Consider the following 15,842-nt stretch of genomic DNA (forward strand, 5'->3'; position numbering starts at 1 on the left):
TATTTTTAATTATGAGTTTAGTTCAAGATGGTCCACTCTGCTTTTGTAAATTTACTGTTGAAGCACGTTAAAGAAATTGTAAGCCACATATAGACATCTCTGGAAAGCCAATGAACAGGTGTACAAACAATTAGGTCCCACAGCATAGTTTGAAGATCTGTGAACAAGGATACAACTGTCAGGCCCAGACAGCCTGGCTGTGATGTGACATATGACGCACTATTTCTGGCATGAATACTTCCCACAGTGAGATTTAAGAGACTTTAATTGATCCGGGGACGCAGATGACAGTGAAGTGAGTCAGAGAATATAGGACTATTTCAGCCATGTAACCGGAAAGGATAGAGGTATGTAGTTTTTCAGATTGTTCTGCTCCCTTGCATCATCATGATGGGCAACGAGTGACTCCTTCAACTACGTATTAGTATCAGAAACACTTTATTTATCCCAGGGAGAAACCTTGAGTTATAGAGGTCATTGGTTTGATTTTTGCTTCCTCCCGTGATAACAAATGTTGAGTGAGTAAAGGAGAGGGGTAAGGGGCCATAGTGACGTGTTGGGGAGTCCTGTTGCGAGAGAAAAAGCGACGGGCAGGGGCAGTCAGTTCCCAATAAGACCGTCACACCTCGACGTCCCTGGCTGTTGGGAAAGTGGTGACCAGAGAGACACACTTAAGGACAAGGTGGCTTGTATTATAAGAGAGAAGAAGCAAAGACAGCGGGATTCAACCGGGCTCAAGGGACAGTCAAACAGTCTGTGTCCTCAGTACTAATCCATGCCTTTCTGTCTGATCTTCATTTAGGGTGTTTTCACGCACCCTTCAAGTCATTTCCTGCGAGCTGCTGAGACCGTGTATTCCTGGATTTTATCAATTATGGATGAGCCTCGGGATGTTTTATTTCATCTTCTTCATTTGGCCTGACACGGATCTTTAATTTTGCAATCAATTTCTTTTTTTTCTACTGGATTATCACCTTTGGAGGGTCATTTTTCTCGTGTGCACACGTGTTTGGATACCTTTGTGAAATATAACTTAAGTTTTATTTTAAAGTTTGTGCGCGCCTTATTCCCGCATTTTGGAGTGGCAGTACTTATCCAGCGCTTTGCCTATAATTTCTCAAGTGAATCATCAGTATCACATCTCGCTTCTGGCTGTACCCATTATAGCAACAGAGATCGCTTAACACTTTTCGCAGACTGACCCCGATCCCCCCTCCCGGTCGGGGGTTGGTGCGGCACAAGCTCTGACTCGATCTGTTTTGAAGAGTCGGTCAATTCTGGACGACGGTATTATCAACCATCCATGATGCTGCCTCTGTCCCTTCTGCTGGTCTTTGTTTTCCCCGCTGCGCTATTAGTGGCCGCGCAGGGCGCAGGAGACCTCCAGGGTTTCAGCTTCCCCGGAGGGGGCGCAGCTTACGACCCATCAGGTAGGCCTGTGTGCGGCTGCACGAGGCGTCAAGCCAAGCAAAGAGCGGGATGAAAAGTTATGCATCAGCTCTTATCGTGTGTGTGGCACATTTATGGCTCATCAAAAATGCATGATGGGATTTTAATGAGAAGGACTTAGTTTTTAATAAAACCGGTCTCAAACCCTCTTTTCCCTCAGGATAAACGTTTTGGTTTCTCTGAACCCGTCTCCTAACAGTTACAGGACTACTGAATGATAAAGAAGAACAATTTTGGCATTTGACCCCAATATTCAACACCAAGTGGCTTAACTACTTCAACTCATAGAAAGAGTGAAACTCAAGTTAAATGTGAAGATTTTACAGGGACACACTCACATAGTTCAGGTGGATTTTACACTGTTGCTATATGACACCAAATCTAGCAGGAAAATAAGAAATCCAAGTTTCATCAACATGCCATTGTTTACAGGAGTTGGATAAGCTGATAAATATGATTTCCTTTTGATATCTAATCTAAAAAGCATCCTTTTTCAAAAATGCCAAAGAATCCACCTTCTCGTTAGTTCTCGTTATTTCCAACCACTATCTAGTTGTCTGTTATTATGTTGCTAACAGCTCACATTCTCAATCTCTTATTCATAAAACATCTGACAAAACTTGTTATTGTTATCACTTTTAGCTGCTGGTGCTCAGTCTGTTTTCCTCTGCATCCAGAAAGACAACTCCAAAAACACTAAGTGCTCCAGCAGCAGAGAGGCCTTAGTCACAGGATCATTTTACACATGGATACTCTTAGTCCTGTACCAACTTATTACTGGAGGACTTGAGAAACTATAAATGCCACCATATGGTAAACAAGTAAACATTTTTTACATCAGACATGATTATTCATTTTGTGCTAAAAGTCGCTCTTCTCAGCTTTACTTTTACGCTGTGACTGAGTGGATGTGTGTCTCTAGGGCTTGCTTTGATAGTGGTGTCACTGGCAGACCTTTGACCTCCCCAGTCAAAACGTGCAGTGACTCAGAGTGACAGATGACAGGAAGAAGTGTGTCATCCCGGCACAAATTAGTCCCTGATAACCTGACAATCCAAAGCCTTAAATACAACAGTTGCTTTCCTGTGATGATCTCTTTCTCACAGGCATGCAATCAAGTGGACTCTTCACACCTGGTCTTTAAATGTGCTGGCATTAGGGAATTAATTAAAAAAAATGTTGAGAAAATCAGAATCTGCTTAGGTTTTTGGAAATATGTTAAAAGGTAAAATGACAATACACTTAAGCTATATATGAGCATCAAATAGAGGAAACATGTTTCTCGTGTCTTGGTACTGTCATCTCCCTATTAATGAAATGGAAATTATTCGAGAGACCTGTTGGAGATTGGGTTCTGATGCGATAAAGAAATTAAAAACAGAAGTTAACTGTATAACTTTCCCTGATGTTGGTGGTTAGAATATGTTAATTATTCATAAGGTCAGTTGGAATGTATTACACAATCTATTTTACTGACACTGAAAAAGGATGCTGCCCATGATAAAATTCAGATTGCTTTGCAAAATAAAAAGGTTGTCCCCTTTAATACAGTTAGTTTTCCCCTTGTATTCTTTAAATGTGACACAGACAAGTGTGCGTTTTCATTAGCATTACAAAAGTGAGCAGATTATGATTCAGACTGAAATTAATGCTGATGACTTTGTAAAAGCAAAAGAGACAAATCAGACACAAAAGGCAATGGATTGTTTCAACAAAGTTATCTTTAAAACCTGTTATGGCTGCCACCAGGTTGGTTTCAGTTAGGAGGATTGGCAGCATACAACGAAAGACCAAAGTCTTTTCATTTTCATAATTTCCATGGCAAAGGTTCTCTGTGAGTAACATGTTTGACTGTTAAAAGTAAGTTTAATAGGAGTTATTTCAAAGAAAAACCCTACACACACATTTACAGGACATAGATCACCAAATGAGAGCCACTAATACTTACCACAAGGAGCCTAACTCAAAACCTTGACATAAACGGAAGTTTCTCTCAAAAGCTTTGAAGCATTTTCAGTGAGCTTTAAGAATAGACTATAAAAAATGGATGTAGTCTCCCCAACATCACCGGTTTGTTTCTGAAATAGAAAATGAAGCAAATCGGGAATTGTGGCCTTATTAGTTGTGGCAAGGGCTTTGTGTACAGCTATAGGGTGCCTGTCAGTCACGTGACCTAAGCTGTGCCTCTGATTGGGCGAGCTTGTGATCTTAATATTCTCTGAACTGCTGATTTAGAAAAAAAAATCACCCCCTGTACCTGTGTGTGTGTGTGTGTGTGTGTGTGTGTGTGTGTGTGTGTGTGTGTGTGTGTGTGTGTGTGTGTGTGTGTGTGTGTGTGTGTGTGTGTGTGTGTGTGCCAATAGTAAACTTAACAATTCAGACAGGAGGCAACTTTGTATTTTAAGAGGGGGCTTTGTGTTTTTTAAGCTTTATGCTATCCCTCTAGTACCCTTTTCATGAATTACAGCTAAAATAAATCTTGATTTTCTCAAACAGAAGTTTAAGAAAACCTTAGCCAAGCCTCCCTTTCAAGTGCTTTGTTTTAAGTGATGTCTATTCACAGTCCTCTGTACCATAAACCCTCAAGCCCCAGAGAGGCTTGTTGGAGGAAACCTATGGACAGACCTTAGTGTTTGAGGCCCGTTCCTGTAGCGTGTCATGAACCAGTTTGGTGATCCTTATATGATGACCTCATCAAGTCAGCAAGTCTTGTCAAGACCTTGTGCCATTTTTAGTATGGAGTGTTACAAGCAGATTAAAGATTTCTGCATCATGTCTATGAAGATGTTTGGAAATTTGCATTTTTAGTATTGACATCCGGTATTGTGACTATGAATCCATGTTTAAAATTTGGAGAAGCAAAATATCCCCTCTTGAAAGAGAGAATAGGGCTCTTGACTTATGATATTGATGATTTGTTGTTGAAGTGTTGATAAAAAGGGAACAACTGTCAATCCATGAGCAAACTGTTGATAGGCAAGAGCAAAGAGTGCTCTGTCATTGCACATTTATACTGAGTATGAGCTCTGTGAGCATGAGTAATACCTATAATTGAGAGTCTCCCAATGGAAAATAAATTGCTGTTTAGTGCAGTTCTTCGTAATGTAAAATACATATGATGTTTGTGGTTTCCTTTGGTTGTGTGTTTCTCTGTTTTTATATGGATTGCCATTTTTTTCAGCATTTGTGTTCATCCATACTATCGTGTGGGCGGCTAAGATTATGATTGGTACTACATCCTTTTCTTTCTGTCCATGTAGACCCTTGCATGGTAGTGTCTCCCCCGTGTATGAGTGAGGCTGACCGCTTCAGCTTGGAGGCCTTGCGGAGTATCCATCAGAAGATTGATGATGACCAGGATGGAGAGATCGAGGTGGAAGAGAGCGTGGAGGTACAAAGCTCATTCCTTGTGAAATATTTACCCTTTTTCTCTGAGACACATCTTGAGCATGTTTGTGTGTTGCATGGATAAGACTGAGAGGGAGAAGCAATACAACAACAGGTGTCCTGGCTGGCAGAAGAGTCTAGTGATACTAAGGATAGCAACAGTATAACTTTGCCTTTGGCTCGGTGACAAAAATTGGTTTGTGCTAACAGAATACTGAAACACTGGTGACCTTCAAGACTTAAGAATATGAATCTCCTTAATGTTATCTGAACTCCACCGCTTTTTTTCTTTAGCCTGTAAGCTAACATCTCAGAGAGCCTGATGAGACATACTGTACGTTTAGCCAATAACGGTTAGGAATAAATATGAGTGAGTCTGAGTGACCATAATTTTCTTCATGTATGGCATAAAAAAAACATGAAATTAATTGGATGTTGATGGTGAAATAAAGTCCACAATATTACAAAAGTGGAACATGGATTTTTAATTTTTTACTGATCAACAATAATCAACCAACTGTCAGTAATTAATGATTAAAGTGAGGAGCTGATGGTTGAACTTTCTTTTTCCAGTGTTTGTTACTGTTTTGTTTATCTGAACTTAGACTTCATGAGTTGTTTGCTGCTGCTATGAGCCATCCTGAATGATATATAATGATAAATTTAAAAAAATAATAATAATAAGAAGAATTTAAAGTTTATATCAAACCAAAGCTCAAAGTTAAGTAGAGCAATGTGGCTGTGAATTGCAAACTCTGAAAGACAAGTTTGCATCCAAAATCCAAACACTTGTATATCTGTAGCATGGATAAATTATAACTTTTCAATATTCTAATAATCCTTTAAAGATAAAAACACAAAAGTTCATGTGAGTATTATCTAATCAGTTTTTTTTTTGCTGCAAAATAACTAAAAACCCTACATAATACTGGTGCAACACTGTGAAATTTAGCCCTAGAGAAAAACACAGAGACTCCTTCAACAAACTTCAATCAAATCAATACATCATATCCAGCTCAGATCTTTTTCTTTTCTTACTTGCAGTGGCGAGTGGGTAGCTATTCCAATAAATGGTAAATAATTAGCAGTGATGTTTAGGTGCTTGAAAATATCCCTAGTCTGTACAAATGGACAAAAATTTCATCCTACTCTATTTGGATTGTTAGTTTGCTGCATAGACACAATATTGTTGTGACAGTTTGGTGCATTGGAGTGTAAAATCCAAGTGTTTGCAGTACTTCAGAGTGTGGAAAAGGATTGTTTTACCCCATGTGGATGCCTTGCCCCCAACTAAGATGCGTGCCGACTATATCTATGTCAGAGTGGATTTTCAGTATAAGTGAACCCAACATCTGTTTGAACTTATGATGAACGATCAATGTCAAAATGCACAGGAGTGTGTATTAAGTTTTAACAATGCCATAAAAGAAAAGCTTTTTAACAGTTTAAAATAAAATACCTTTGAATATTTCTTGTTTTTTTTGTCACAAATACTTTGAAGTATTTTGTTCATGGAGCTTTTAATTTCAGAATTCTTGAATGCCTTCTTCCTCTTGAATGTAGTTCAGGGACACACTATCCAAGGGCTCAGGTTGCAGTTACCATAGAGACATGAGGGGATAGGCTGGGGCTCATCAGTACATGGCCCCAAGATTCCTCTGGTCATCATATGAAGCCTCGGTTTACAGCCAAGGACACATTCCAAGACAGCAGCAACACACACAAACACACACACTAGCAAACACCGAAGCTTGCAATACACATGCAGGCTACTGAGTGCATTCAAGATAAATGAAGTCTTACAACACCCACTCCTTTTACCAATGTTACATTCCCAAAACGTAACACATCGCAACACCCACCCACTCTAAGTGAGAGTGGAAGATTGTAATACTGAGTCTTGTGTCAGGTGCTTCAGTCCAAAGTTGCTATTTACAGTTGAAATGGTGATTGTTTTTTCCGTTCTTCCCTTTGCCCCTTTATAGTTTATAATTGAAGACATGAAGCAGCAGCAGACCAATAAACACAGCCATCTGCATAGAGAAGACCAGCACATCACAGTTGAAGAGCTCTGGAGGGGCTGGAAGTCATCTGAAGGTACTGATGGACTAAGCAGTGTCCAAATATGCAAAGATGGATGTCCTTTTAAATGTAAACAATAATAATATTTTTTTAATTACGTTTTTTTTTCTTTTTTTACATGTTGTCCTCAATCTGTAAATTTTGTTGTCCTTTCCTTTTTTGGTTGAAAAGGAAAAGTTTAATTTTTTTTTGTTTTAACTAAATTATTTTCATTATACTTTGAATCTACATCGCAGAATGACACAATCACAACCTTATCCTGATTTTGGCGCCATTGCACAATTTATCCATCCCACATTTTCACCCATTGCTGTCTCACTGCTTGTAACTGGTGCAGTCTTGCTTAATTCACACGTTTGAACACCAGAATGTTTCATGCTAAATTTGTGCAAATAGCTCGCTCCATTATTGGTTATTCAAAGGCGAGAGTAGAAGTAGAAGAGTAGTAGAGTATTAGACGGCAAAAGTAACACTGATCTTGTCTGTTGTTGTCAAACAAATTTGAGCTAGACCACATTGCACAGTGAAGCTCATTATGCTAGTAGGGGCTTACTTGCTACTATAATTCTTGGAAATTCATTTGTTTGGGTAGATCCTGTGAAATGTATGTTTTTTCAAGTGGGTCACAATTTTTTTTCTTTTCATGATTGAGGATCTGCATGCCAATTGGTCATTGTGTCACATATAATTCACTGACAATCAGACTTTTCTACTCCTGTTTACAAGCAAGAAGGATGTTAAGCGTGCCATATATTTGTACCCCCTGTGCTCCAATTTAAATCCTTTGCATTGCTCGACAAGAATCCACATCCCCTGTCTATACATTAACTTTACTAATTTATTCATCGGAATGATTTTGTTTCCATTGGTGTGAAAACAATATGACTCTCTGCCTCTGTTGGTGTGCCTTGGAAGAAGAGCCAAAAATGTGTTTGTGTCCAAAGACAGGTCTAGATAAAGGATCCTTCATGCTAAACTCCTCCACCTTCTCTAATTTCACAGTACATAACTGGACTCAAGATGATGTGCTCCGCTGGCTGAAGGAGTTTGTTGAGTTGCCACAGTACGAGAGGAACTTCAAAGACTTTAAGGTCAATGGAAACACGCTTCCCAGGTGAGAATATACAACATCAACAACAATGTAGATCTAGACTCTACTATACAGCATACCTCAAAGCCAGGTATTTTTCCTGTATATCTTGAAGAATTTCCTATATTTGATGAAATCTGGACTTTGTATTGTCTGACCAGAGCATTGTAAAATGTCATATTTGAGCTCCAGGATGGGGCCACTTTGATACTTCCTGACTATAAAGTTGAGATACTTACAGAACTATAATGCTTTAATGATAATCAGTGGTGGCATAGGGAATCCCCCAAACAAGATATAACATGGGGCCATACTTCATTATTTTTTCACTGTGTAACAGTGGATTTAACTGGACACAATGCATGAGGGAAAGACTTCTTAGAATTTTCCCAAATCAATAAATCTCCACATATGCTTAGGATATTATCCCGAATTTTGGAAGGAACTGGGGAAATAACCCTTAGATTCTCTGTGTTTCACTCAGTGCTTACTTTCTTATGTGCTGTCGTCCAAGTGGGTCTCTATTACAACCAGTCAGTTGTTGTCAGGGGTCGTAGCAACAGGCTGAGCTGTCTATGACGTCTGTGTGCAGGATCGCGGCTAATGAGCCTTCATTCCTGAGTGGACATCTGAGGGTCCAGGACCAGAGGGACAAGCAGAAGCTCAACATCAAAGCTCTGGATGTTGTTCTATTTGGACCGCCTACGCGTAAGAACAAGACCTTATCCGCCTCTTTTTATTTACTTTCAAGTACATGAAATAACTGCGGTAATCCACCAGATTTTCCAATGGATCAACACTGACATGCATCCAAAGTGCAACTTGCAACTTCTTGCAACTTCTTGCCAAATGCCTGACCTCTCTACGATGTCTCTTAGACAAGTGTTGGCTCATTTGGCTGCTTGTGTCAGCAAATTGCACTTTTGCTTTTAGGAAGCAAACTCACTCCCCAGATTTTAAGACCAACATTATGTTATTATGCAGAGGGTCTTGTTACTAGAGATGCTAAGTCTCATAGTCAGCTTAATCTTGCCTTACACCAGTGCCCAGGGTTGTCACAGTTCGAAGGAGGAAAGAGAACAACATCGTCTGCATAAAGATGAGAGACAATTTCCCAAAGAGTACTCTCTCATCTGAATACAGCAGACCAACTCAAAGAATCTGATTGTGTTTGACTCTTTTTGCTAAGTGTGGACACAATTCTGACTTGATGGTGCTGGTAGAAAATGGTATCCCATAATCCATCTGTAATGGTAGCCCTTTCCTAAGTCAACACAAGGGATAATTTTCCAACATTTTGCTTTGCTGCTGCCAATTTAATGTAATTTATCCACAGTGACTCTAAACATGACTTTTCATTTCTCTGTAGGCCCCCCTCATAACTACATGAAGGACCTGCTGCTTATTGTATCAGTGGTGATGGGAGTTGGAGGCTGCTGGTTTGCCCAGGTCCAGAACAAAGCCAGTAAAATCCACATTGCCAAGATGATGAAAGATTTGGAAAGTCTGCAGAGGGCTGAACAGAGCCTCATGGATCTGCAGGAACAGTGAGCATTCTGAATTTAGAGACGCTCTCTTTCTGTATTCTGTTTTCGATTGCACCTTAAATATGTTGTCTTCTCAGGCTGGAGCGAGCCCAGGAGGAGAAACGTAATGTTGCAGAGGAGAAACAGAACCTGGAGGAGAAGATGAGGGATGAGATCATGGGGGCACAGGAGGAGGCTCATCGCCTGCACCAGCTGAGACAAGGAGCTGTCAGTGAGCTCAGCCGCCTCCGATACGCAGAGGAGGAGCTAGAGCAGGTAGACGCTCAAAACTATACATCAGATCACAAATTGAAGAATGCTGCTCTACATTTTTTATATTCTCTGTTGTAGATTTGAATGTTTAAATGAAATAAAGGGAATTGTTTGAGTTGACTCATTGATCTTAAACACCAATAAATGCACACTCTTTCAGGTTCTTGGAGCTCTGAAGCAAGCGGAAAAGGATATGAATGCTAGCTGGAATGCGTCAGAGGCTCTCCAGCAGTGGCTGCAGCTGACTCATGAGATCGAGGTTCAGTACTACAATGTAAAGAAGCAGAGTGCTGAACTACAACTTGCTACTGCCAAAGAAGAGGTAACTGGTGAACAAGAAGACACACAACAATCACAATAGAGTGATATTTAGATGTTGTGGCACATAGTTCTTGTAGTTTTTGTAGTTCCTTTTAAATTACAGACAATATGTTCATGTCAACTGACACATGTCTGTTCTTGCAGGCAGAGAGGATTAAGAAAAAGAGGAGCTCTGTGCTTGGGACCCTCCATGTAGCCCACAGCTCATCTCTAGACCAAGTTGACCAAAAGATCCTGGAGGCAAAGTGAGTAACATAACTATATGTGTAATATATGTGTCACAGAAAAGGTGCGACACGTGTCAGGATATTCTTTATCTCTCCTTAAGGAATGCCTTGTCTGAGGTAACAGCGTGTCTGCGTGAGCGCCTCCACAGATGGCAGCAGATCGAGCGTCTCTGTGGCTTCCCCATCATTAGGAACCCAGGTCTAGCACACCTCACGGCTCAGCTCTACTCAGACTCGACTCATGGGTTACCCAGAGGGCTCCAGCAGCCTTGTTCATGCCACAGCTCCATCCATGGATCCATCGAGGATCTGTTAGAAGATCCTACTTCCCCAATGATACCACAGATGGCAGGCAAGTACAAATAAATTAGATGTATACAGGGTGCAAAGTGATGTTCAGATTTGGTTTGTCCATGATGTGTTTGAACAATAGTGTTGGAGGTATAAACTGAAACACAGCTGGAGATCAAGGCACACCTTCATCTGCTCTTAGTTGCATAGAAATAAAGAGGTTTCAAGGTTAAAATAACAAGAAGCATTGTGATTTAAAGAGCAATGTTATTCTTAAACCAACACATATCAACTTGTGGCTTCAACACGGTCATGGCATGGCACAAGTGGCGACATGACCTTAATGATGACCACAAGCTGAACTGTGTTCATCCAAACAGGAATGTACAGTTAAGGAAGGGCTAAACATGAGCAGTTTGGCTGATTTATCTTTTGACTTCCTCCAGTTCCGGTTCCACCTCTGAAGCGTTCTCCCAGAACACAGGGATCCACCATATGTCGCTCACGTCGCCCTGGTGTCATCACTCAGCCATCGGCTGCCATGGTCTCTCCTGATCCGGACCTTCTCATCCCCATTAGAGCTCCTTATCCTTGTCTCGAAGAGGACCAAGGACTGTTCCTTAAGCCTTTAAAGAAACAGTATGTCTACCTCCACAGAACTTTTGTTTTTACAAATGCCAAACCACTCATGGTAGACCCCTGTGGTTTCATCTGTTCTCTCTAAATGTGCCTTTCAACTCTCCTTTCTCTCTTACAGAGACTCTGAAGAGAGGTTCTCAGAAACAGAGTACATTACTTCACCTTCTCTGAGCAAGATGTTCCCTGGTCAAACTGTTGAAAGTTCTTCACAGAAGCTTTACCATGACGAAGCCGAGCTGCTTTCAGACAACTCAATTATAAAGACTTTGGCAAAAGAGGCGGAGGCTGTTGTCGAATCTCCAATTCGCAAAATTTACATGGAAGAGCTTGAAGCCACTGTAGATGTTTCTGGCAGGAAGATGATGAAAGACCAAGCGTTGGATTCTTCTCTGGAATCACTGTCTTTTAAGAAGCCACAAGATGAGTCTTTGATGGAAGCTCCATCCAGGAAAATATCCAGGGACAGAGGAGAAGCTCCTCTGAATGTTTCGGTCAGAAAAGGCTTCTCCAACGAGTTGGATGCAGAATTTGCACCCAGAAAAGTAGAGAGGGATTCGTTGGGGGAACTGAAGGATCCTACCTCATGGGGTGTTCACAGAGAAAGGAGTGATTTACCCATGGACGTGAGAAAAATGATTTGGAATGAAATGGAAGCAAAAGCTGATGTTGCACAAAGAAAGATTTCAAAAGACATGATGGGGGCTTCATTTGACAGTGTTTCCAGGAAGATGATACGAGAGGACTTCGACTATCCATTCGACTCAGTATCCAGACGGAGCTTAAGAGAATCAGGGGGAATGTCCATTGACACAGGCACCAGAAAACTTACAAGAAACAGAGCTGAATGCCAACTTGACAACGTCACTGAGACGACTAGAATACCACTGAGGAAGATATCCAGAGAAGAGCTGGAGGAGTATGGTACAGACCCTGCTTCCTTGAAGATGTTAAACAGAGAGAAATTTGAATCTCTTATGGAAACCTCGCCTTCAGCAGAGAGGCAAGAATATGGTTTGGAACCATCATCAAGTAGGAGGATACTTCGAGATGAACTTGAGATGTCTGCTGGCTCTCTCAGAAGGAGGCTACCAAGACTGATAAGGACTGACAGTGATAGCTCCACAGAAATCCCCACAGGAAAAGTTATACGGGAAAGAGTCGATGGTCCAGCTGAAATACCAAGACAACATGTGATGAGGGAGGACTTGGGAGCGTCTGACTTAAGTTCAACCTCAGGTCTCATCGGGCAGCCTGACCTTATGATAACCTCCCAGGTGCCTTGGCAGTCATCATCAGACCTCTTCCCTGTTGGCCCGTTGAGTCAGCTTGTTTATGATGGAATCCTTGAGAAGTCTTGCAGTCCCATGGCCACCATCCCTTCAGGCCTCTCTGCCTCAACACCCAACCTGCCCCAGAGCAGGCTGCTCACAGAAGAACCACCACCACCACCACCAGCTACAAGGATTGCTGCCCCATCAGCATCTCCCAGTGAGAGTGGAGAGGAGAAGCATAAAGAAAAGGAAAAGAGCAAGAAATCCATGAAGCTAAAAAATCTTTTTAAAAAGAAAAACGATTCAACTCCAGAGAAGGTTCAGAGTGGTCTTCAGAAACTTTGATCGTTGGCTCATCTTCTTTTTGATCGGATTGAATTGAACCAGACTACCCTACACTTTTTACATTGCAAATGTCCCTGCACTTGACTGTGCCCTGGGGTATTTATGCCTTAGAATTAGGTGTGGTCGGATCATTGGTGCCACAGTGCTGTCTTGAGGCAGACTTGCCAAGAAAAACCTGATCTAAGTCTGGCTCATTTTTTCCCGCTATATAAAGGGTGCTTTATTTAGACAGATGGAGGCTCATACATAGGCTTGTTGACAACCTGTGTTCCTCTGTTCGTTGCTCACCCTGGGTCAGGCAGCAGTGCTCCTACCCCCTCCGTTACTTATCAGTACCATGTCTGATATTTAGGAGCTGTTGGCTTCAATTGAGGCTTTGGAGATAGAGAGCTTTTTTCTACCCATGTCTCTTGACATCATCTCTCTGCACTTTGCTGCTGGATGCCAGAGAATGAGGACACGCTCACTGCATCCCACTTGAGCCCTGCACAGGCCAAGAGCCTAAACCCCAGCGGTTCTTTGGGAGGAGAGAAGTTAAATGGCCTGTCTTTTAAACAGTGACCATTTAAAGGACTTGCGACTTGTTGGCCTGGAGACATGCCTAGTTTTGAAGATGACTGAAGGAATGCTACTCCCAAAACACAGCTTGAGATGATCAATGGACTTTAGACAGCTGCTTTAGCGCTCTGTGCCTTACCTTGTGCCTGGATTGTGCAACATTTAGATTGTAAAGGAGGCACCATGCAATTAGCTTTAGGCCATTTGCAGTGGATTGAGAAATTAAGTTGAGTGGAGAGTCTGATAGTTTTTTCACAACATTTTTTGTATGGAAAGCTGATTTCTTTTTCTGTTAAAGTCTTATATAGGGGTATGGTGTACATTTCTTGAAGCTTTGGCTATTTTTTCTTTCTTGCCACTTGCTCCCTATGATGGTAGTTCTCGCTCTTTTTGTTGGTCTCAATTATCTGGCTGAGCTCAGGGAGAGACAGATGCTCTAGCTTTCAAATGGCTTTTTCTTAGTACCAGTGTTTTTCTGCTGACCCACAAAAGTCAGCTTTTAGAGATGAGTCATTCACATCTGACACATCACTGGGCTCCCCAGTGCAATGTCGACATCTTGCCACAGTGATGTGTTCCTGCAGTGAAGTCTGGCATCGTGGAAATGATGACGTATATAGTATATAGGGTTCAGTAATCATTTTTCCAATTAAGATACTGTTTCAAAGTTTATGATAACAGTAACATTAATATATGACAAATAATAGATTGAGGAACCTATCTCTGAATTTATATACAACCTTTAATAATAGTTCACAATATTGGTTCTACTGCAGTACTTCCTTGTTGGTGTAAAAACAAAAATAACAGTTACAGATTGTTTAAGAAGAGCTGAAGAGTTTGAATGATTCTGAAAATATTTACAGCGCTGATGTTTCTCACAACTTTACAGCTAATAGTTGCTTGTCTTGACAGGTAATTGTTTCTCAGGGTTGATTTGGAATATAAAATCTTGTTTTATTAAATTTAGACAAATGTGTTTTGATATCTGGTGATAATTTCTTTGACAGGCAACAAATTAATGTGTTCTGAAACCCTGTTCCCCATGCTGGCTTCATTATAGTTGCTTGCTTTTTATTTTTTTTTAATTTGGACGGCAGTCAAAGTTTTGAAGTGTCATTTTCACGAGGTTGCCTGTCTTTTTTGTAAAAAAAATGTTTTATGAACACATTTCTGAAAATTGCTCATTCTTCTGCAATAGATCAACATCCTTTAACTTAAGTTTGATCTCTTCTTCGCAAAAGTATTTTCTAATCCCCCAAATGTTTGTATTATTGTTTTTCATGGATCTTTGTTTCTGTAGTTGTTTACAGAGATAAAGTGAGACATTGATGAGCTTATTTCTTATTTATGTTTTTTTTTTAATCTGCATTTATTAAAGTTGCCTATCTGAAAAATAAACACATTATTTCTCTGTCAGTAAAATTTGTTTCTCTGTAAAAAGAATGACAATATGACAGAAATAAAGACATGTCTTAGACAAATGACATATGTAGCATTTCCATGCGTTTTTGAAATCTGATAATTAATCAGCAAATATCTCTGTATAGGAAATAAAAACAATGGTAAACTTAAGGAGTGATTATTTATGATCAAATAAACAGACTACAAGAGGAAGGAGGACCAGTCAGAAACTCATTAAAAACGTATTTCTCTCAGCTTGCTTGCTGTTAGTTTCCTTGTTTTTCCCCAGTGGCTGAGATAAAATCATCAATATTTGGAAAAGAGCAGCATCAGTTTCTTAGAGTTTTGATCTTCTCCGTCACAAGTGTACTTTTTCATTCTCCAGCTTTTCCACATTGGAGCATTTTTCAGATAGCTTTTCTTGTACTCACTCATTTCTATGTGGCACCACAGAAGACAGTGTACGTTTGACCCAAAGTTGAATTTAAGATTGCTATTTTAGCTTTCACAATAGTTGATTTTTTTTTCTTAAAAAAAAAAACCAAGCTTTAAAAATCTGTTTTTTGCTTTTTAGACCAAAGAGAATCTCCTTCTTCATTTGTCCTTGACTTGAAGGATTGACACATAGTCGGCAGCCAGTCACTGAGAAAAGTGTCACAGTTTAAACAGCTAAGCTAACATAAAGCGAAGAACACCTTAACACCTTCAGAGGAAAAAACGGTCTGCAGCTTCAGTCTGCCTGCATGTCAGTAATGTGAAGGAAACCTCGTTGTGTCAGGGTGGGTTTCCTGTTGCTCAGACCACTGGAGGTTTTAGCACACATGCTTTTCAAATTCTAAGAAACTGCCTCAAGTTGTTTTTTTATTACGTAAGTTGGGGGACAGTGGAACATATGTGTCAAACTCTATGCAGATTCATTTAGTAATTAATTTCTTTGGTCGTTTTTTAAGAGTGTAAAATTGATTTATTTGTGACACCC

At 40.4% G+C, this 15,842-nt stretch overlaps 1 protein-coding gene across 1 annotated transcript; it reads left to right on the forward strand.

Moving 5' to 3' along the window:
- The first annotated feature begins 1,306 nt into the window (after positions 1-1,306).
- Positions 1,307-12,901, forward strand: stim2a (tromal interaction molecule 2a). The gene is made up of 12 exons (XM_074682795.1): positions 1,307-1,409; positions 4,710-4,840; positions 6,822-6,933; positions 7,921-8,032; positions 8,601-8,716; positions 9,378-9,555; positions 9,633-9,810; positions 9,968-10,129; positions 10,273-10,373; positions 10,457-10,707; positions 11,093-11,285; positions 11,404-12,901. Exons 1-12 carry the CDS (start codon positions 1,307-1,309, stop codon positions 12,899-12,901), a joined length of 3,135 nt encoding a protein of 1,044 aa, XP_074538896.1.
- Positions 12,902-15,842: the final 2,941 nt, after the last annotated feature.

This window comes from Halichoeres trimaculatus, unplaced genomic scaffold (assembly GCF_033239565.1).
Source record: "Halichoeres trimaculatus isolate MK-OKI-2021-1 unplaced genomic scaffold, fHalTri1.1 fHalTri1_scaffold_2, whole genome shotgun sequence".
In the NCBI taxonomy this organism is placed as follows: Eukaryota; Metazoa; Chordata; class Actinopteri; order Labriformes; family Labridae; genus Halichoeres; species Halichoeres trimaculatus.